We start from the raw sequence: 22,850 nt of genomic DNA on the forward strand, positions 1-22,850 counted from the left end.
ATAACACATACATAAAAATTATATATAACAACTGCTCTTGGTGATATTAAAATTTTGGAGACTTGAATGGGCATGTTTAGATGAGTATAAGACTGTTGGTAGCTGAGAATTAAAATGGCCAATAGAAAATGTTAGAAACATGATATTGAATTATTTTTTAGCTTATGATGAAAACATGAGAGAAGTTAACATATCCACACAATTCACATAATTACTGTGTTTCTCCAACAATACGACCTCCCCCAATAGGAAGACCCAGCATGTTTTCTAGGCATAAAATGAAATTAAGCCCATCCCCCCAAATTTAGGCCTATTTTAAAAAAATGCAAAATGGGGGGAAGGGACTTGCCGTTAGGAGCGCCCCGCGGGCAGCAATTCCTCGCCACCAGCTAATGGGCGATCATGGCAGAGCGCGGAGAGCTCTCTACTCCTGCCAAGCACTTTTGCGGCAGACCCAAGACCTTCAGCGCCCCCCGCTGTTAATTTCCCTTCTGCCCATGCCACCGCCGCGTTTGGAGCTGCCGCTTCCACGTTTGGAACCCCACCGCTGTTTGGAGCACTGCCGCTGTTTGGAGTTGCCATGTCCGCATTTGGAGCACTGCCGCTGTTTGGAGCACCACCGCCATTTGGAGCGCTGCCACCACTCCAAACACGGCGGCAGCTCCAAATGTGGAAGTGGCAGCTCCAAACATGATGGCGGTGCTCCAAATGGCGGCAGCACTCCAAATGGCAGGGGCACTCCAAACACGGAAGCGGCAGCTCCAAACGTGGCGGCTGTGCTCCAAATGGTGGCGGCACTCCCAACACGGAAGCGGTAGCTCCAAACGTGGCGGAATGGGCAGAAGGGAAAGCAATAGCGGCGGGTGCCAAAGGTCTTGGGTCTGCAGCAAAGGTGTTTGGTGGGAGCAGGGAGCTCTCTGTGCTTCGCCATGATCACCCGTTAGGAGCGGCTGGAGGCGAGGCTGCCCGTGGGGCGCTCTAGATGAGGATGCAAGGGGGGAAATTAAGTCACCCCCAAAAAGACGACCTAGCCGTTTTTTCGGGGCTCAAAAATATATAAGACCCAGCCTTATTTTATGAGAAACACGGTATATAGTGACATAGAATGAATATGTGTGATGCAACAAGAAATAGAAATCAGGCGGGAATTATTGCAAGATATAGCCAAATGGTGCAAAACTAACAAGCAGTTGGAGCAAACTTTATTGCGAAGGTGCTGTTGCTGAAATAAATGGGTTTAAATTGTTTATGCATTTGTTTCTAGGCAAACAAGGCTTGGCTGAAGTAAACATTAAAAACTGCATTGACCAAGAGCCATAAAGAGATATGCGGGGGGGAGTGGTCAGAAAGGCCAATAGGGACTTCTGGTTTGAGCTTCTTCAGCGACAGACCGAAACCTCGTCTCTGTGAGGCTTCGATCCGTGCTCGCTGCTGGAGCGCCCCGAGCCGGCTGGTTTCGGGGCTAAGCCACCCCGTAGAGGTGGTGAAGAAGGGGGAGACTGCCTGCAGGGTTGAGGAGAGCCGCATCTCTCCTCCCCAGCTGGCCATTACTCCCTTTCCCGAAGGCGGTTGTAGCGGTGGTCAGAAATGGCCACCACAAAGAAGAACTCGACCAGAAAAGAATGTGCAGGAGGAAGATAAGAAGAGAAAGTTTTGGTTGACCGGGTCAAACAGCAAAAGCAACAAATAAGGTACCCTGGAATTGAAACTATTAAAAAAAACCCAATAACATTGTTCCCTAAGAAGATTTTTAAGCTGCGAAGGAGAGAGAAAAGGGAAAAGATTTGGGTTTTTTTTCTCCTTTTCCTATACTGCTAAGAGACTTAAGCAAGAAATTGGAAAAAAATCAACTTTGACATTAACAGGCATTTAATACTGAAAATAAAAAGTCAAAGGGATAATAAAGATTTCTGGATAATCAAAAGCTTTTGAAAACAGGAAAGGAGAGAAAAAGAATAAAAGGGCAGGATCTGGAAGGGAGGAGACTGCCTAGAATTAAAAAGAACTTACAACAAAATCTCAACAAGACTTCCAAAAGATAAATTTTAACTGAAATATCGCAACAAAAACCCCAGGAAGAGAAAGTGGAAAAAGAAATAAGAAGAAATAACTTGGGACTATTTGGATTACTTGATTTCTGGATTTTTGGTTATTGTATTTGAATGACTAAAATCAATTGGGTGGTTGTTTAAAGGTGTTTAAAATGGCTCCACTTTTAGAAGAACTGAAAATGGAACTTAAAAAGTACAAAGATGCACAAGAAGGGAGAGGTTCTTTTGGGTTTGTATTTCAGTTCTTAGAAATGGAGATTTGGAATTATGAGAAACAACAAGAAATGCCTGCAGAACAAGAAGATTGCGACAAAGAAGAAGCCATCTTTAATGAACAAGTAATTCTATGTAGGGAAGAAAAAGGAAAGGGGGGGGGGGAAGAGAATGGAAAGTTTAAGATTGGGAAAATCAACTCCCCCCCCAAAAAAAAAGCCTGGCTTGCTCAGTCCTCCTTGAGGTGCTGTCAACAGAATTAGCCGATTTTAATAAAGCATTTTGCTGAGTACCAATAGAAGGAGAAGTTTGGTAGCTCAGGGTTGAAAGGGGGGCTCCTTGTGGCTCTCTGAGCTTGGTGGGTTTTTTTTGCAAACGTTTCACTACCCAACTAGGTAACATCCTCCGTGCTACAACGTCGTCTAGCGCTTGCCTAGCTTGGGTGATGAAGCGTCTGCAAGAAAAGCACCAAGCTCGGAGAGCGCCATGGAGCCTCCTTTCGCTAAGTGCCCGACAACACCCAACTCTTCCGCTAGTACCGGGGACTCCATGCCCGTCCGCGATGTCCGGCCAAAGGCGTTCCGGGCTTCGGAACGGCGACGCATCTTCGGGCTCGCGGTCCACCGGACCTCTGTCGCCTGGTGTCTCGCCCTCCCGTCGGCCCCGCTTCCCGGGGAACATCGAGAGGGGAGCCGGGCCAGCCTTCCTTCGCCGGCAGAGACCCCGGGCACGGCCCCGGGGCCTCTCCACGGCCTCGCTGGGCGGGGGGGCGAGGCCGAGGAGGGCTGGGCGTGGACTGACTGCCCCCGCCCGTTGGGGCGCCCGCGTCACTCCGCCGCCGCCGCGCAGCCTCCCCCAGCGCCTCCCCGCCTCAGCCGCGCGACCTCCCGCCCCGCGCAGCGCCGAGCCCGAGGGAGCCGGTCAGGGAAGCTCCTCCCCGCAGCGGCCGGGAGAGCCGCACAGCCGGAGTCGGAGACGCTCCCGGGCCGGAACGCGCAGCAAGCAGCCCAGCGCCGCTCCGCCAGCCTCGGCCGCAGCCCGTAAGTGGCTTCGCGCTCGCTCACTCGCGCGCTCGCTGCCCCCGCCGCCCCGCCGCCCGGGAAGGGCCTCCGGGACTCGGGCTCGCCGCTCGGCCGCCCCGCAGGACACGCAAGGCTGCCGGGCGGGCGGCGGCGAAGCTTGGAGCCCCTCCCGAGCCCGCCCGCTTCCCTTCTGGAGCCATGCCCGCCGCCCGCGCCCTGCCCCTCCCCGCCGCTCGCGCGCTTGTTGGCCGGCTTCGCAGAGCCTCCGCCGCCCGCCGTCATGAAGGGCTGGGGACAGAAGCTGGAACTGCTGACAGGTAAGGGCTTCGCGGGCGCGGCGGCGGCGGCTGCCCGGCCGGCTCCACTTGGACCGGGGAGGGCTCCGGTGCGGGTTGACCCTCAGTGCCGCGGTGCGGGGGGCTGCGCCCCGTCACCTCTGGCGAAACCCGGCCGGGCCGGCGGCGAGGCAGGGTCGGCTTTTGGCTCGGCTTGCCCGCCCGCCCTCTCCGCTCGGGAGGCTTTGGTGGCGGGGCCGGCGCGGCCTTGTGATCCCGGTCTGAGCGCGGCTCTTGCAGCGCAGGAGCCGCTCCAGCCGCCCCCGTTGCCCCGCCGCAGGCCGGCCGTTGCCAAGGGCAGCGAGCGCCGAGGCGGCAACTGCGGGTGGTATAAAGGCTGGGCTTGGCGGCCGCCGCAGACGCGGGAAGGCGATCTGGCGGCGGGCAGGGCTGGTCCCCGAGGCGACGCCTCCCGTTTCAGAAGCGGGATGGGGGGTGGCGGGGAGGCGCCGCTGGGGAACTGCTCCTTTGGCGCACCTGAGGCTTGGCTGGGCAGGCGGTCCGGGGGGGGGAGCCGCTGTGCAGTGGTGGGGGCGGGCAGGTACAGGCCGGCGGAACAATTGCTGCCTCCGCGTTCCTCGCCGGGAAGTCTTAGCGGCTGCTTAATGCTAGGATGGAAATGACCCAGCGCCGCAGGATCTGCGTGGAGCCGCTGGCAGGCGGTGGTGACAGGGCTGCTCCCCGAACCCCACCTTGAACATGTCTCCTTTATTTGTTTGCTCCTCCGCGTAAACCCTCCGCTTCCTCGCCTTCGGTGACTCTTGGGAGGGAGAAAAGGGTGCAAACGGAGAAGCTGAAACCCGGTTTTCTCAAGCGGTGGGTGGCTGGAACCTCGCTTGGTGCAAAGATAGGAGCTACGAGGCTGCAGCAGCCGAGTCGCTGGCCTGGAGAGCTTTCCTCTCCTCCAGAGGGATTCCTCTGTACCAGATAGTCTCTCTTTGGGGGGAGCAAAGGAGGAAAGAGAAGCGGGGCGGCAGATCCGCCCTTCAACTGCACAGGGTTAATGCTGATGGACTAGCTTTGGGAGAGAAGAGGAAGCCTGCCTTCCCCAGAACGATGGTCTCCTGCCCCTGGTGTCAGTGGGTGGACACCTCCAGTCAGGCTTTGTCTTGAATAAAGGGACAGGACAGGAGCAGGACTGGGCAGGGATGCAGAGGCTGAACTTGGCTGGGGGCAAAGGGGAGGGTCTGCACTGGGCAGCTGGGCAGAGATCAGCAATGGGGGCTCCTGTCCTGAAGGCCATTTGTGGGTCAGATAGTCTTCTGATTCTAGGCACTTTATAACATATGAGAGAAAATGAATAAAGCTGTAGGATCCACCCCTTAAACCAGTGAATAATAAACACCATGACTGAAAGCTGGAAAGTAACCCACAAGGAACCCTTTCCAAGCCATCAGTTGGGGGAGGGATGTCAAGGGTGTGTAGGTATGTGTGAAGACATAACTAATCTCAGGTGCCAACTTTTCCAGAGGCAGGAGGGCTCTCATCCAAAAAGTCCCAGCCCTCCAGGGCATCTCTCCCTCAAAGCATTTCTCATGCTATGAAAATGAAAGTTGAAGGAGAATTAAAGAACAGAAAGTTGCAAATCACCTTCCATAGATTTATATGAGAGATGAAGCTGCATTCTCCAAAGCACCTGAAGGCAGGACAAGAAGCAACGGATGGAAACTAATCAAGAAGAGAAGCAACCCAAAACTAAGGAGGACTTTCATGACAATTAGAACAATTAACTAGTGGATCAGAAGTTGTGGGTGCTTCATCACTGGAGACTTTTAAGAAGAAGACAGTCATTTGTCTGAAATGGGATGGATTCTTGCTTAAGCAGGAGGTTGAAATAGAAGAACCTTCCAACTTTGTTATTCTGTTGCAGGAAGCCTCATTTCTCAGTCCCTTTGTGGATGAAATTTCATCCCAAGATTACTCATTTTACAGAGAATGGCAGAGGAGCAGTTGCAAAGCAACACAGTTTGATGGGTTAGCCATCACCAGTATGAAGTAAAGTGTGGTTAAATGAAAAATGATGCAGATTAATGATGCAGGTTAAATGAAAGAGATGCCAGCCGCATCCTGTGGCTTTTGGAGACCTGCCTCCCTCTGAAGCTGAGAAATGGCAACTCTGTTGGCCTGCCCAGCAATGCACTTCAGGAACAGGATCTGGCCTTTGGCTTCAGCCCTCTCCTGCCCAGGGGAGGTGTGGGCTGTGCTCTGCCTTTTGTCTCAACCTCAGGTTTTAAGCACTTTCTGACAGAGAGAGCTCTCTCCAGTCAAGGTTTTGCTTATTGTTTCACTCTCTCAAAACAAACTTTGAGAGCAGCAGTTTTTGGAAATTTCTCACTATTCCCCTAAAATTAATTTTGCTGATTACTGAGAATAATGTAATCACACGGTCTTTTTGAGCTCATGTTAACTTCTTGATCAGGTGTATTCAGTGGCAGGTTTGCAGCCCATGAATTTTGAATAAAGCCTGACTGGCCCAGTCAAAGTCGTTTGTTGTTGCCAGCGGTTGCCCTTTCAGCAACTGGAGACAGGAGATGGGAGCTATTTTGGGAGATGCTCCTTTGTTCCTCAGATGTGGCTGGGATCATGTTATGGGGAAGCTTTGCTACATGACCCCTGTTTCAATGCCCACCACATCACTGTACATCACTAGTATATCACCAGGGTACTCCCGTCATCTGGGAGGGTCTGCCTGACCCCAATTTTGCTTCTGCTTGTCATGTCACATTCCCTGGATCTCCGCAAAGTTCTCTGTGGCCCACACGGCCTTTCTCCCTTGAAGGATAGGAAATGACTTTGGTCAACATGACAGCTTGTTCACATTTTGAGACAGAAGCCAATGTGTATGGTAGATTCTTGCGGGCCTCTGAGGTGCAGGCTTTCTGTTCCAAGGCTCCTGCACTCCTATTGAAATGCTATCCCCACTCCAGGGTGTTCTGACCCAAATCTTGTTCCAAGGAAACAAACCTGAAACAGAGGTAACAGCAAAACTGTTTAATGATTCTTTACGAATTCTGTTCCTTCACGGTTAAAAGGCTGTTTCAAACCAATTGTCTCTGATAAGAACAAGCCTTGCCAAGGTTGTACAAGGCTGCCAAGAACACTAGATAAAGTTACTAAGAAATATTTCAAACCCAAAGAGTCTCCAAACACCAACCAAGATACTCCGAACATCCACAAGGCTTGAGTACAAAAACTTTTTTGCTTCCTGCAAAGAACTCCGGTTTCTCAGCTGGCTTTTATCTCTTAAGGGAGATTCAGCCTTACTCCCGAGTTGCCTGTGCTGCTGTAGCTGCTCTTTCGTTCGAGCAGCCCTGCACACATGTGCACTGGGCACGGGCTCCTTGGGGACCTCTTCATCACTGCTGCCAGCCTCCACAATCTCCGAAGGCAGCGCTCCACTCCCTGATGGTCCTGGCCCCATCCCTGCATCACATGCAGGCCCCTCATCTGAGTTCTCGCTCTCCAAGACCTCAGCCGTCCGCATCTGCTGCCAGTGAACCACAACACAGGGTGCTGTGGACCTGCTGAGTGTGATTGTGACTGGAGTGGACTAGTGCTGGCTGAAAGGCGCAGGACAGCAGGATGTGGGAGGCGTGACCCATAGGGATTCTGGAGAACCACAACTCTACTTCCTTTTGCGCTGTTTTCATTTGAATGACTCAGGACTGTGGGTTGGAGAAATTCCCCAACCACTATGGGGCTCAGATGGATATAAAGCAAGCAAAGCCAAATAAATAAATAAAATATATTTTAACAATAGTAATGTCCTGATTGGTTCTGCATTTGGGATATGGGGGAGAAAGGTCCATGTGAAGGTTTGCTCTTTTATCTGGGCCTTCATGGCTACTAAGGGATGCTGGGGGGAGGGGTATTCAAGTTGCAAAATGCAAAATCATCAAGAACAGGAAAAATGAAATGTATTTTTATTTTTCCAATAATAAAGCCACCTTATGGCTGCTTTTCAGAAAAGCTAAAAATACACAGCAGTCAAGCTGATCTAAATGCCTATAGCTTGCAATGCAGAACATAATGAACACCCCCTCACTTGGCTGATAAAACTGTAGTTTACATCGCAGACAAAAGACTTTTTATTAACTAACCAGAAATTGGCTGTAGAGCTTTTATGCTAGTTTTTGTTGCTTAAGGAAGCAGCTCTCCAACCATAAGAACCCCCCCCGTGTTAGAAGGGACAGCAACCTTATTTGTCCAACCTGCCTAGAGAGCTATTCAGTTTGCAGTGACAAGGTGCTGCAATAAATCTTGGCTCTCCAGAAACTCACCTGTGCATTTAGTAACTAACCACAGTGTATTTGATCCTGGTAGATAAGTTGCTTCACTTTACAGACAAGATGTTAGCTAGACAGCCCAGGGCTGAAGCCCTTTTTTTTTTTTTTGCCCTTCCTTTTCAATGGACTTTGGCTTCTCTTTTTCTGCCCTTGGGAGTCAGCACATTTTGACATAGACGTAGAGTTCTCTTGCCTGAGCCCTGCTGGTTCTCATCTGACTAGCCTTAACGCTTGTGCAGGCCTCTTGCCAAAGTCAGAGATGACCTGAAGTGTTATCAGTTTGTTCCCTCAGTTGTGATTCCCTCAGGAGAGCTTTGACTGGGATGCCAATTTCTGCCCTTTCTGGACCAGGAGGCCTCATAATTCAACCCCTGGCATTTGCTCTGGGAATGCTTTTGGCATCCGACTGGTTCAAAAAGCAGCCGCCCTTGCGATCCAGGCCACATGAACCAGCCATCTAACACTGTTCCTGGTTGCTGCTTGGCTGCCAGCTACAATTCAAGGTAGACACCATTGTCTCATGGATCACCTCAGAGGCTGCCTGCTGAAGGTCTGGATGATGGGCGTTCTGCCACAACTCCCCTGCAGAAGGACCCTCACCCCTGGCTCTTCCACTGAGCTTTTAGGGATGAGGTTGATGTGGTGGAGGAGAGGATAGAGATGGCTGGAGAGCACCAATTTGGTGTCTTGTTAAAAGCATGCTAGAAACAGAAGGCTGCCTTAGATACAAAGCCAGCTGGGTACCAGTCATTCTCAGCCCCAAGAAGGAGGCAATGGCCCTGGCAAATCACTTCCAAAAGCCTTGCCAGAAAATATACAGGCACTTGTCCAAGGGTTCGCCAGGAGTCAACACTGACTCAACGCAACACACCCAAAGGATGGTCAGAAGGTGTCAGACCAGAGGTGGTCTTCAGCAGGTTCTGACCAGTTCTGGAGAACCAGTAGCAGAAATTTTGAGTAGTTTGGAAAACCGGCAAATCCCACCTCTGACTGGAGATGTTACAGTCTCCTTCCCTTGCCACGCCCACTAAACCACACCCACAAAACCAGTAGTAAAAAAAATGGAATCCCACCACTGTGTCAGACTGATTGTGAATTGGACGTGGCTTATAGTTGGGGGTTCTCTTTCTTTTTAAACTTCCCTGTAGTGATGAATTGGAGTATAGTTAGCCTCTTAGAGTCTCTGGATTTGTTTTTCATATGACTGAAATGTTTATAGAGTTCAAATCCTATCCTCTTCACTGATACCAAATTTGCTTCAACTATGAATGTGCAAGCCCGTTGGCAGTGCAGCAGAGACCACCATCTTGTCTAGTTACTTTGTGTTGCCCCCCAAAGCTCTTTTTGTGGCCTCTCTGTGAGTGCAATCCATTACTGGAGAGAGCAAACATGCCCAGGGGTTTTGTGTGCCTTGTAGAAACAGCCTTCAATTAAAAGAGAATTAAATGTTATGATCCAAACTTCATGTTTCTGTTGAGGCAACCCTTTCCCTCTTGCCCTGTACTCCTCATGGATATTCAGGCCTGCAATCTGCAATGTGTGTCTATCCATCTCATGTATGAATTTCTGCTTTTTTTTCTATAAGCAGAAATTCATTTTTATTCATTTTTCTTTGGTTCTTCCTGACTCATTATACTTGTTGAAAAGGGGATTAACATCCCCTACCACATATAATGAATTATGTTAGAGTTTGCAGCAATCCAACCAGCGCACAAGTAAATAATTCATAAGGATTCATTTATAGAAGAAACTTGTTTATATACAATAATATAAAACTTGATGCATGTATACAATACCCATGCAGCTCTTGCAATGTGGTAGCACGTAGAAGAACAAGAAACAGAAGCAACCAGAACCACCAGAACTACAGAAGCTCTATATTTATACAGACTGGCCACTCCCAGCCTTGCCCAGGCCCTGAGCCATCTGACATGGCTCACAACAGGTGCTGTTTCCTAGCCACCAAGCAGTTCCCATTGGCTAATTCGTTGTTATGTCTATCCCTGCTCATAATTTCTTATATACTGACAAACTATTTATAAAGTCATTTATAGCAATGTCACATAAGATCCCCTTTTCATTTCCCCCCAGCTTGGCAGAAGGATCGATGAGGGCCTTCAGCAGAGTCCCTCCAACAAGAAGCTCCATGCGGCCCTTTTTGGCTTGCTGATTTCAGGCAGCCTTGTCCGAAGCTGTGCTGAAGTCCATGAGTGCCACACTATTCCTGTGCTCTCTTAAGCTCACAGGTGGAGAGCAGAGCACTGAGAAGGACATGGCAAAGCCTATGCTGGAGAAACTCCATGCTGGCTGAGAAATTCTGGTCGTTGAAGTCCACAAGTCTTAAAGTTGCTAAGGCTGGAGACCCTTGCAAGCATTTCCCAAAGCATTCCCAACCTCACAAATCAATCATTTTTTATTCCTCTGGCAATCAATTCCAATATATCAAGAAACAATCTTGGTTTATTCTAATCATGGTGATTTATCCATTGGAGATTTATAGTTGCTAAGACCACCCAGACTCATAATGGCCTTGTTTCACTGAGTCCCAGGTGGGACAGGCAATTCTGACAGCCCACCAGGCCCAAGCAGTCCTCAACTGCTGGCAGCAAATCACAATTTCCACAGGTCCAAAGCAGCAAAAGGGCTGTGGGGTCTTCCAAGCCCTCTTGTATGTTTCCCAGTGATTTTCCCCCAGGGAGATGGCAGAGGCCTGCAAGCAGAGCCTCTCTTCTCTTTCGCTGTTTGTCATTTGGCCAGGGACTCACATCTTTTTGTGGGGGCCGCTCTCTTTCGGCTGAGTGCAGAAAGGTCGGGGGAGAGCAGCCAACATCAGGGGGCTTTTCAGGGCTTTCTGCCCCATCCCCATGGCCCATGCAACCCCAGTTAAGCCAAAGTGCATATGGGCCGCCATTGGGAGAAGGACTTCAAAAGAGCAAACTGCAGCCCTCCCTGCTCACATCTGGCCAGATTTGTAGGGGGCTTTAAATCTTCCCCCACCCCCCAGGTTGCTTATATTACCAGGCACATAGTGCTTTGCATTCTTGACCAGGAGGGCCTGCCATCGTAGCAGGACAGATTTTTCCCTGGCTTTCCAGGATTGGGGAAAACCACTGACTAATGTAGATTTGTTTCATTGCCCAGGACTGTTGCTCCAGGAAGTGACCATGGCTAGCCTACATGAGCAGCGATTTACAGAGGAGAAGCCTCTGCTCCGTGGACAGGATGCTGAGATGGTGAGTCCTTCGCTTCTCTCCTGGAGTTCCAATTGTGCTGAGCTGGAGGCAGGTCCCTCGGCTTGATTAGAGTCTGCCTAGAGCCGGTGATGAGAGCATGGAACGACAAGCCAGGATGCAGGCCTGGCTGCATCCCAAAGGACCTTTGCCATAGCTTTGGATCCTGGCAAGAGCCCCTTGTCTGTTCCAGCAGCATCCAGACCTCAGCTCCCTCCCTGGGGTGTGTGCAAATCATGACACCTGTGGAAGAAGGGGAGGATTGCAATGCTGCTTCCAACATTTTGACCCTCCCCGCCCCAGATGCAGTTAGTTTCCTGGCAGGATGGTGGTGGGAGCGAAGAAAGAGGGAAACAGGCCCTGAGGACAAGAGAAAGAAAATAGTGAATGGAAAGAAACATCCCAAGAAGGGACAGAAAGAGCAGCTGACCTCACAGGCCACAGGCTAGCCTGGGCTCCCAAATCCTGCTTGGCCCTCAAAGCCCCAGGAAAGACTCTTTTTCCCTGGGATCGCTCCCTCAACTTTCCAGTCCAGCATATAATCCTGGCCTTTCCAGGTCGTCAGACATCCACATATTAACCTGGTTGAATTCTGCTTCACTTTTCCTCAGGATCAGCCAAAATTCTATTTGACACCTATGTTTATAATTTGGGTGGGCCCCATGATGGCAAATGACCACTTTATGGAGGTTAGCAGATAAGGCTCTTTGCAGGACACCCGCTTTCCCACCCATAGGTGGGATCTATAGGAATCCGAAGTGCTGCAAGAGCAGGGTTTGATTTTATCTCTTTCCTTCCAGGAGAATTCAGACACTTTCCTGCCTGCAGTGGACACTGATTGGAAGGTAAGGTTGCAGGGGCCCATTTTGTCTGCCTTACCCAGGAAAAGGGAAGTTGCTGCTTTGGCAGGACCAACATTTCAGAAGTTGCAGAAATCCAACAAAAAAGAGTCACTGGGGGTGGGGTGTGTGTCCCATTCTGGGTGAGATCATTTTTTGTATCTGAGAAGGTCGGAGTGCTGCCTAACTCCTGGCAGGTGCATCTCAGGCCACAAACTATTGGCTAGAAATGTACTTTTCATTCAGTGACTGAGGGCTTAAATACCATAGAAATTGCAACTTGCATAGAGTGGTGTGAGAAAACCTGGTGTAAGACTGAGACACTGGCTAAATGTGCCCAAGCTGTCTTTACCGTCAGCAGGGATGGCTGCATATAGCATGGCTAGTAGCTGGTTGATATTTTGTTTGACATTTAAAATGCATAACGCCAAAACCTAACTGACCAAATCTACAATGGCGTTGGAGATCTATGGGCCCAGCTGGTGCTGCCAGTGGCCTTTGCAAAGCTGCAGTAGGTAAAAGGCAAATGGCATGAATGGTGTAAAGTGAAAGGGCAAAGCAGCCGCTGCTATTTTTTCTGTGAAATAAAAGGCTTATTCATGCATCACCCTTGTGTGTTTCCTCCCCATCCTTGAGATGGGAAGAAATGGGGTCAATGCAGAAGCCTCACCGGCTGCCTTTGCAAGGCAAGGGGTGTACTAAACCCTTACAGAAATGGTGTGGGTGGTTCAGGCCATGGCTGGTTTTCCTGTTTCTCAGAGGAAAGCAGGAACTGGTGAAACCCAAGAAGGAGCTGAAAGAAGAATTTAACAGGTTTTCAGATTAATGGAAGGGACCTTGTAGGACATCTAGTCCAACCCCCCCCAAGCAGGAGACCCTACCCCATTTCTGACAGATGGGAGACCAGTGTCTTCTTGAAAGCCTCCAGTGAAGCTCCACACAACTTCTGAAGGCAACTTCTGTTCCACTGATTGACTGTTCTCACTGTCAGAAAATTTATCCTTATTTCAAGGTTAAATCTTTCCTCGTTCAATTTCCATCCATTGTCCTTGCCCGGCCTTTGGGTGCTTTGGAGAATAGCTTGACCCCCTCCTCTCTGTGGCAGCCCCTCAAATATTGGAGCACTACTATCATGTCTCCCCTGGTCCTTCTCTTCACTAGACTAGCCATGCCCAGTTCCTGCAACTGTTCTTCGTATGTTTTAGCCTCCAGTCCCCTAATCATCCTGGTTGCTCTTCTCTGCATTTTTTCTAGAGTCTCAACATCTTTTTTATAGCCTGGTGACCAAAACTGGATGCAGTACCCTAAGTGTGGCCTTAATAAGGCTTTATAGGGTGGTATTAGTACCTCCCTTGATGTTGATTGAATCCCTCTGTTAATACAGCTTAACATTTTCAAGGCAGGATTGAAGACAACCATAAATAAAGAGATGTACAGGAACAGGAAAGTGGAGGTGGAATAAAAAGAAGTGGGGCTTCCTTCCCCTCCTTCCTTTCCTGCTTTTATGTTCTGCTTTTATCAGGCAGCCATGTTGTTTTCTTTGGCAAAGGGGATATCAGCAGAAGGATGAAGTAGCCCATCTTGGTGAAATGAGGACAATGGTGATTTCTTGGGAGTGGGAAAGTCAGTGAAGAAAGGCATCTGACAACATTGGTAGAGGTTGCAGGAGTCCAGCCAGTCTTGTTTGGAACAGTCTTAGCCTGCTCAAGTATATCAACATTGATGGATGTCACCAAGAGTCATGTGTGGCTCAGGAGCCTTGCGTGTCAGTTGCAAGTTTTCCTTGCATAGTTTTCCTTTAGATGTGTACAAGTGACTGACGGTATGAGAGTCCATTCTATACGTTAAAAAGAAAGAGCCCAGACTGATCCAGACTTGGGCCCAGTGCTCTTCATCATCATCTTCATAAATGATCTAGATGAGGGGATCGAAGGGAAACTCATCAAATTTACAGATGACATCAAAATGGGGGATAATTGAGACCACTTCAGAAGAGAGACTCAAAATTCCGAAGGAACATCATAGACTTGCACACCAGCAAGGTACAGTTCAGGAGTTGCACGTAGGTAGGAAAAACCAAATACACAGATATAAAATGCACAGACTAAGCAGAAAGTTGGGACATACACTGTAGAAAAAGGAGCAGAGAAAGTGACTGTATAACATCTGAGAAAAGTAAAAATGAGTGTAGTCAAGCAGGTATCTGGAATTTTTTTAAGGTGGTGAAGTTCTTAGCCTTGGGAAATGTCCATTTAGTTGCACTGAGGAAAGGGAGAGGGTTGATCAGAAGACGGGAGAAAGTCTTGAAGAAAGTGAGAAAGGAGAATGGAAATTAGAAGAAAGAGGAAAGTGAGGGAATAGAGACATCTCATGGTGAAGATTGCAAGATCCAATCTGGGTCGGTCACTGGGACCAGAATTTTAGTCTTCTGAGCTTTTGGACTCTGGAGCCCATCTTTAGGGAACTTTTCTCTAGCAGACACACTTCCCTGTGGATGGGCTCCAGCATAAGTCCAAAAGTTCGGAAGACTAAATCTCTAGTCCTGGTAACTGACCCAGATTTAGATCCTGCAACTCCTGGTTGATGAAGGGGATGTCAATGGAGATTATGGAAGATGGAAAAGGAACAGAAGATGGATTGAGGGAAAGGCTTACATGGCACAGCCCAGAAAACTGACTGGGGATCTCATGTTTTCCCTGCTTTGAAGCTGTAGGGAAGTCCCTGTAATTTTGGAAGTGAGAGAAGCTGCTGAGTGAAGAGATTTGCCTGAGGGAGGGATGGTGGAGTTCCACCTCCAATTTTGAAGGGCAGGATGAAGGAAAGGATGGAAGCCCGGGACTGACAGGAATGAGGACTTTCCTTTTAATTGCTTTTGACAATTTAGGCAACCTTGTTTTTATATGTATGTATGTATGTATGTATGTATGTATGTATGTATGTATGTATGTATGTATGTCTAGGTGTGTTCGGGTCTTTTCCCGTGTAAGATTAAGATACTCTTAATCTTACACGGGAAAAGACCTGAACACACCTTGGCGACGTTTCGGCGAAGTCCCACTCGCCATCCTCAGGCTGGTGCTTTTGGCTTTGTGCCAGTGCAAGCAGTGTGTGATCGGAGCTGCCGTCTCTCTATAAATACTGGTGGTGGGGGCTGCATGGCTGCGCTGCTGCCTCTTGATTGGTTGATGGAGTTGATGTTGGTATAATGGGCTGTGTGGTGGCCTTGTGAGTTTTGTTGTGGAGATATCCTGGATCTTGTGCTGTAATCTCCTGGGTCGTTTGTTTTGTAGTGATCTTTTTTCCATTTGCCTCTTGTGTTTTAACAGCTTGGGTAATGGGTTGTGTGATGGGCTTGCGAGTTTTTCTGTTGTGGTATTCTGGGTCCTGCGTTGTAATCTCCTGGGTCGTTTATGTTTTGATCTCTTTTCCATGAGCCTCCTGTGTAGTAACGGCTTGGGTAATGGGTTGTGTAATGATCTTGTAAGATTTATTGCTGTGGTATCCTTGGTCTTGTGCTGTGATATCCTGGGTCATTTGCTGTGTTGCAACTTCTTGAGTTCTTGTGGTTTAATTTCCTGAGTTTTCTGATGTGATATCCTGAGCGGGTGGCTGTGATGTAGCATTCTGGGTTTTAGCAAGAGAATAATCAGGGAAGCCATCGAGATAGAGAAACACCCCCATAACATGAATAGACAGGACGATACCTCCCGCCTACCAGACATCTGGAAGCTGGCCCTCACCAACAAACAAGTCCCAACCACGAAAACCAACACCAGACCCAAAACAACACAGGACACCACCGCCAATCCCCTTCATCAGACCCAGGCCCAAGCCCATCCTATAAATGAAGGACAACCACCATCCAGAAAACAGACCATGGCTTCTGCACCAGCTGTCGCACTCCCCGACCCCAAAACCAAACAAGCTGACACACGCCAAGAACACAGACCCAGACCCCAAACTCAAAGCCAGACTAAAACCCAGAAGGCTACATCACAGCCACCCGCTCAGGATATCACATCAGAAAACTCAGGCTAATCTTACATGGGAAAAGACCCAAACACACCTAGACCTACATACCTGTACCTGTGAAAATCTACGAAAACAAATATATATACATTCTAGCAATAGGCTAGCCCCAAATTTAAAACTGAAACAGCTGTGAAAGTCTGACTCACAGACGAACACAATACAGAAGCCTGATGATGGCAGATGAGATTCTGCCGAAACGTTGCTACAACTTTAAAAGCACAACTATAATGACGTGGGAAAATACCCAAACAAAGCTGAATACCATACATGAAAGTACCCACGAAAACTTAAAGGTCCCACTCGCCATCTTCAGGCTGGTGCTTTCGGCTTCGTGCTTGTGTGAGCAAAGCGTGATCGGAGCTGCCATCTCCCTATATATACTGATGGGGAGGTTGGCTGTGTTGTCATTTCTTGATTGGTTGATGGAGTTGATGTTTGCAGATTGGCTGGCTTTTTCTTAAGAACACGTGTGGCTGAGGTATTGGCTGTGTGTCTGTCAGCCTCCTGTGTTGTAACGACCTGGGTAATAGGCGGTGTGATGACTTTCTGACTTTTTGACATCCTGGGTCTTGTGCTGTAATCTCCTGGGTCATTGGCTGTGCTGTAACATCCTGAGGTTTTGTGGTGTAACCTCCTGAGTTCTGTGATGTGATATCCTGAGCGGGTAGCTGTGATGTGATGTTCCGGGTTTTGGTTTGGCTCTGAGTTTGAGGCTTGGCTATGTGTTCATGGTGTGTATCAGTTTGCTTGGTTTGGGGGTCGGGCTGATGATGCAGCCGTGGTCTGGTTTCTGGACTGTGGTTGCCTTTCGTCTATGGGATGGGTTTGGGTTTGAGTCTGGTGAGGGAGATTGGTGGTGGCGTCATGTGTTGTTTTGGGTCCGGTGTTGGTTTTCGTGGCTGGGACTCATTTGTTGATAAGCCACATTATATATAAAACAATACACAAATAATAATAATTAAAACACTAAAAACTATAAAAATGCAGCTGAAAAGATAAAGGGTGAAGGGAATGACAATTATAATGGGGCCACTCAATAGTTTGCCATTTCCCTAGATTCCCCAGGACTGATGGCACCACTAGGATTTGAGGGACCTTTGGAAAGACAGGAGTGAAGGTACCTACCTTACAATGAATATATAAATGAGTTTATATCTCCCGGACCTGGTGAATTTTATCCAGATTCTGAAAAAACCTGATGGTCTGGCCAAATCATTATGGCTTGTTTTTGAAAAATCCTAGACAACTAGTGAAGTGCCCAATTACTGGAAGGTAGGATGAAGGAAACTAAACCGCAGTTGTTTTCACACAAATTACCAGGTACTAAATGAACCCATTTTCTGGATTTGAAATACACTGAATCAGAAGCCGATAACAATTATTGAGAGCAAATGTCCCTTTCTCCAAAAAGAGAGGAAGATGCAGCAAATCCTAACCCTGCACTGATTTCTGAGAAGATTCTGCAGCAGATCATAAAGTCTTTCATTCTGAATAACAAAAATAACCAGATCTGCATGGATTTGACAAAAATAAATCTTACCAGACCAACTTCATTGCATTTTATCAAGCTAATTAAATGTGGCATAGATGACAATATATTAAACCAAGTTATAGATGGCTCAGAAATGTAGTCAAAGACCTCATTAAAATTGGGGAGAAGAATTTTAGTAGAAGGCTATAACAATGAGTCCTGGGACCTGCATCTCTTCAAGATTTGTATTAATGGCTTGGATGAAGAGGTGGAGGGAATATTTGCCAATTTTTCAGGTGATACTGAATTATTGGGAGAACTACTGCTGCCAGAAATAAAATTCAACAGCATTTTGGTGTGACTTGGTCTGGCCAACACAATTTTAGGCTGCAGGGGAAGTCACAATTCCAATTTGTTCTCAATTGGATCTCAGGATGATGCATTTCCAATGCAAGAAAAATGTCACACATGTGTCCAAGAACAGAGTCTTCTCAGTCCAAAGTGCTGGGCACCAAATGATGGGTTTTCAGTGGTTACTACATTGCAGTTGTTCTCTCTCTTCTTAAACTGGGGACCAATCATATGAAAAACACAGTCCCTCGGTCTTAGGCTAATGTCAGTGCTTTGGACCCCCTTCCAGACTGACTTCCTTCTCCCATGGCTGTTTCTTTAAAGTGCTGTTTGGGACCTGCAGTGGAAGCTGCTGCAAGAGCCTGGCTTTTTGGTGAAGCAACATTTATCTTGCCTTGAGAATTGGGGGCCTTGGGTCTTCTTTGGCCTCTCAGGGCAGGAATTGAAGCCGCATCAGAAGCATCCCTAAGTGCCTCTGAGGTGCGTAAGGTGGGGCAGCAGGTGGAAACCCTTCTTCACAGGAACTAGGCCTCAGATTACATTCTTGTTTTCCTAATGCTGGGCAGCCCCTGTTCTGGCCTGCAAGTCTTATTTGCAAAGCCCTCGCTAAGGGAAGAACCTGCTCTTGTGAAAGGAAACTCTTTGGGGTTTACCCAAAATGTTGAAGCATAACCCAATTTAAAAATTACATGACACACAGCATCTTTAGGTTGGCTTAACATACAAAACTACAGGTGTTCACACAACTCAAATTACTTGGTAGTAAATGAACCCGTTTTCTGGATTTGCAGATACACTGAATAAGAAACTAATAAAAAAGGCTGAGTGTTCTAACTAACACAAAACTAAACAAAATTAAACCTAACCGCACTGTTTTTGTGTGTGTGCTTGGCTTTTCACTCATCAGATTAAGCATGTTGTATGAATACAGTTCTTCATTTAAATACACTCTTCCTCTTTCCAGTAAGAGGGAAGAGAACAAAGAATATTTTCAGTTGTACACCCAACTCCACAGACTCAACCTACTTAAACCTAGAAACTTATGCTAAGAGGAAAGAATTACTTCTCTGGGTTTCAAGATAAACTTATTTGCATGCTACAGTTACTTGGTACTAAATGAACTTATTTGCATGCTACTTATTTTGCATTATGCCCTGTAAGGCAGAAAAACAGTTTCTGGTGAATTCCAATGTTTTAAGCTGTAATTTCCATCAACCAAGGAAGTGTGACCAGTAATTAGGAATGGAGGTGCTTATAGTCCAAAATATCTTAGCTGGGCCAAATTGCTGCAACAGCCTGGAAGGCTGGAATGAAGCTAGCCAGCGAGGGGAGAATTGATGATGGTGCATGGCGAGAGCGAAGCCCCTTGGTGGCCATAGGCGAGTGTGGTATGGCCGGCCAGTGGGACAGGGCCAGCTTCAGCACCAAGTATAGTGGAACGCTGAGCTTTTGTTTGTCACCCTCCCCTCAGCTTGGCTCTGCGGAGTGGGTGTAGGTGTGAAATTGGCTTCTTCAAACAGAATATGCCACATTAGCTGGTTTTTAAAAAATTATTTTAAAATTAGGCTATCAGCTTCCCACAATGGTGACAAGTTGAAAATGTAACCATGGAGTCCTAGAAGTCCCCTGCAAATTGCTTAGATGGTTACATTTTTGTTTTTCCTCTGACAATAATTGAACATTAGCATCTGGGCCTCATTTGGCAAGGCTCTGTAATGGGCTGACAAAATCTGACCTCCTAATGGGAGGCAGCACAGAGAAGGAGGTGACCTTGAAAGGGTCTTGAAAGGGGGGACAGAGCCTTGGCTGGTCAAGCTTGTTCAACTCACAAGCAGGTGTTAAGCATAAAAGCACACGAGTTCCTTAGAAATGTCACAAATAATTCATATTCTTATTTCATAGACAGGCTGCCCCATAATTTGAAGCCAGAGAATAGACAATAGGAGGTTCCTGGAGATCATGCTGCCCCTGGCTAACTAGCCCCTTTTCCAGCCCCTCCACACAGAAGAATCAGGTTCACCCTCTTCCTTTGTGGAGCGGTCCCACCAGATGGTCTGCTGCCTTGTCACTTCAGATTTTTCGCTTTCTGCTCTGGAATGATTGGCATAAGGCCCCTTCAGATAGTGAAAGGCAGCTGTACTATAGCTGTACTGTCTCCTGGTCCCTTCGTCTTGACACTTAACTGTTCCAACTGTTCCTTTTAGTTCTTTTCTTCCAGGCCTTTTGTCATTGGCTTCTTGGACTCTTTCGATTCTGGTGCCTAGAACTGGGTGCAGCATCCCTAAGGTGGTCTGAATGAACTCTGAATAAAGTGGAAAGGTGATTTCTCTTGACTTCAACACGACTGCTCTTAATGCAGTTTAGGACAGCATTTGATATTTTTTGGGAGGTCCTGGGAAGTATTCCTTTTGTTGGCTTAGATTTGGGTTCTAGTCCACTAAGGCACCCAGATCATTTTCACAACCACTGTACAATCTATTATATAGTGGTTGCACAATCTATTGTATAGTCCTATTACTTCCCTGTGGCTTTTACTAACCAAATGTAGATATTTACATTTGTTCCTGCTGAAATTAATCCTGCCCATTGCTCCAACTTATCAAGGTGATCCTATCCTCTCTGACTTTGCAATTTCTGTGTCACCTGGAAATGTGATAATCATGCTTCCTAACCCCTCATCAGATTAATTGGTTGAACAACACTAGGACCTAGAACAGAAGCCAGGAACTCAGCACTTTGCTCCATCTTGATGCAGAGCTTACTCAAAGGATAGGATGGATTAATGGTTACCGTCATGGGGTCAGAAAACCAAATGCCTAAATTTTACAAATGGCTACTTTCACAGAAGACACAAGCCAGCCCACTGGATTTTAGCTTAAGACTCATATAAACCTAGCGGTTAATTTCAATGTGCTGTGAACTCAGAATTTAGAGTTAATTTAATAAACCATATCTGACCATGAATCAATGAGTCATACAAACACACCCAACAGTGATTGTTCAAATAGTGTGATATAATAATAGATATGAATGATGGCATGGTTCAATCAGTAGATTTTCAAGAATTATCTTTAGACTCTCTACATGTCTAGCACATGCTTCCCAGAGTCACTTTCTTGTCAAATAGACAGCTATATGGGGTGGGGGGGAGAGCAGGGAGATGTCCAAAGATATCCGTAGAAAAATGTAGTTGGATCTTATCTCCTTAACCAAGCACCATGTCATTTTGTTGGATTAGATTATTGGGGAGGGGTGTCTGTAACTGATTTGACCTGGCAGACTGAGGCTTGAGCAGGAGCCAGGCCCTTGGAGGGGTGCAGTATTCTTCCAAGAGTGGAGGAAACTCAGAGGTAGAGGTCATTGAAATTTAGGCAGTGAACAAACATCTGTGAATGAGGGATTTTATAAAGCAAATATTACTGATTTGATTGCTTTTTGGGGGAATTTGCTGCTGCTAAAGAAAATCCTGAAGAGCATGTTACATATGCATGGATTTTGAACTAATAACTGCTGACTTAAGGATCTTTTAAAAACCTTAAATAGTGTAAAGTCCAGAGCAGAAAGGAGATGCATTGCAGTAAGAAAAGAGGCCCAACAAATGGGGACAGGTGGGGGATTTGGGCATCCTTCTTCCTGGGAGCCATGTGAGGTGACCGCAGAAGAGGGAGCCAGCCAGCCTTAGCCTCCCTCGCAGGAGCAGTGGACAAGGAGGGCTGCCCTCCTCCCCCCCCCAACGCCCGATGTCACCAGGGCTGCCTGCAGAGGCAGGGAAGGGCAAGAGGCTCTTGTTGGGCCCTCATTCTGCCCTCACCCTCCCTTCGGGGACCCCGGATCTGCTTCTCCGCAGGATTCCCCCTCCCCTCGCCGCTGTCTCCAACTCCGGCTTCAAGTCGCGTCGGGGGTCTTGAGGCCGCTTCGCCGGGCACGGGGAGGGCAGCTCCTCCAGGGCCGGCCGCGCCCAGCCAGAAGGCCCGACGCCAGAGCGCTGGCCCGCGGGTGGAGATGGGGCGTGGGGGGGAGGCGCTTCCTCTTTCCCTCCTTCGGGGCCGCGGAGCGAGCCTTTGTTCTTAAGGGCGGCCTACAAGGCTTCTTGGGCGCTGCCCCAGCCAGGGCTTGCCGCCGCCGCCGCCGCCGCTCTAGTGCGCCCCTTCCGCGAGCGTGGCGGGCGCTCGGCCAGCGGACGCCCGGCGGGCGGGGGACGAGCAGGGGGAGGGAGGGGCGCGGCTGGCCCTTAAATGCATCCGGCGAGGCCAGCCCACTGCAGAGCTGCGCGGCGCGGGTGCAGAGAGCGGGTCCGAGTCCGGGAGCGGAGAGCCGGAGAGGGACGCGGCGCCGCTTCATCCCCGGAGCTCCCGAGATGCCAGAGTGCTGGGACGGGGTAGGTGCCCAGAAGCGGCCGGGGGCTGAGGCGGGAAACAGGGCGAGACGCGGAGGCAAGCCCGGCCTCGGTCCTCGCCCTCCTCGGCTACGGCATCCCCGGCCGGGCAGGGCGCTGGGCTGCGCCGGGTAGCGACCTTGTCCTGATCCTCCTCCGCCCTCCCCGCTCTCAGTTCTCGCCCAGCCCGCGGAGGAGCAGTTGCCCGACGGGCGCCGTGCCCGCTCCAAGCGGGGCTTCCTGCGCAGCGCGGTTCCCCGGTTGCCGCGGGAGGGTCGGAGCTTTGTTGGTGGCCGCCGGGATTGTTGGGGGGGCTTCCCGGGGGGCCGCGTCATCCGCCCGCGGTGGAGACGAGGCTGGCCTGCTGGGGCGATGCAGCGGTTGCGGGCGGGGGCTTCGCTGTGGAGCTGGGCGACACCTTGTCGGTGTCCTTGAAGTTCTCACTGAGGCAGAAAACGGTGCGTCAGCCGCGGGGACTGGGAGCAGGTGAGGCTGAACCAGTCTGAGATCGAAGGCGGAGCGGAGGCTGCAAATGCAAAAGCGAAGATTTTGAACTTGTGCCTTGCTGGTCGGCAGCTGCAGGCAGAGGCCGAATATCCACCGTCACAGGGCCCAGGCCCTTGGGATGCTGCCAACCGCCAGTCC

At 48.9% G+C, this 22,850-nt stretch overlaps 1 protein-coding gene and 1 long non-coding RNA gene across 7 annotated transcripts in view; one reads left to right on the top strand and one right to left on the bottom strand.

Moving 5' to 3' along the window:
- The first annotated feature begins 3,491 nt into the window (after positions 1–3,491).
- The window catches only part of NDRG4 (NDRG family member 4), a 35,488-nt gene continuing 16,129 nt past the window's right edge, over positions 3,492–22,850 (top strand). For 2 of the 6 annotated variants that reach the window (XM_026684177.2, XM_087971894.1), the window contains exons 1-3: positions 3,492–3,603; positions 11,049–11,140; positions 11,938–11,982. In XM_026684177.2, the coding sequence (XP_026539962.1) occupies positions 3,567–3,603; positions 11,049–11,140; positions 11,938–11,982 (174 nt within the window). In that variant the 5' untranslated portion in view covers positions 3,492–3,566. Of the gene's footprint in view, positions 3,604–11,048; positions 11,141–11,937; positions 11,983–21,877; positions 22,209–22,244; positions 22,264–22,595; positions 22,692–22,850 lie in introns of those variants that run through there. The other 4 variants (XM_026684179.2, XM_087971895.1, XM_087971896.1 and 1 more) reach the window with 4 other exon arrangements.
- On the bottom strand, positions 9,628–16,342 carry LOC148129860 (uncharacterized). The gene is made up of 2 exons (XR_015750669.1): positions 16,313–16,342; positions 9,628–11,380 (listed from the first exon to the last, which is right to left on the bottom strand). It is a non-coding gene; the product is annotated as an uncharacterized LOC148129860 (long non-coding RNA).

This window comes from Notechis scutatus, chromosome 9, assembly GCF_049901735.1.
Source record: "Notechis scutatus isolate UNSWTSFEM ecotype Mainland chromosome 9, rNotScu1.2, whole genome shotgun sequence".
NCBI lineage: Eukaryota > Metazoa > Chordata > Lepidosauria > Squamata > Elapidae > Notechis > Notechis scutatus.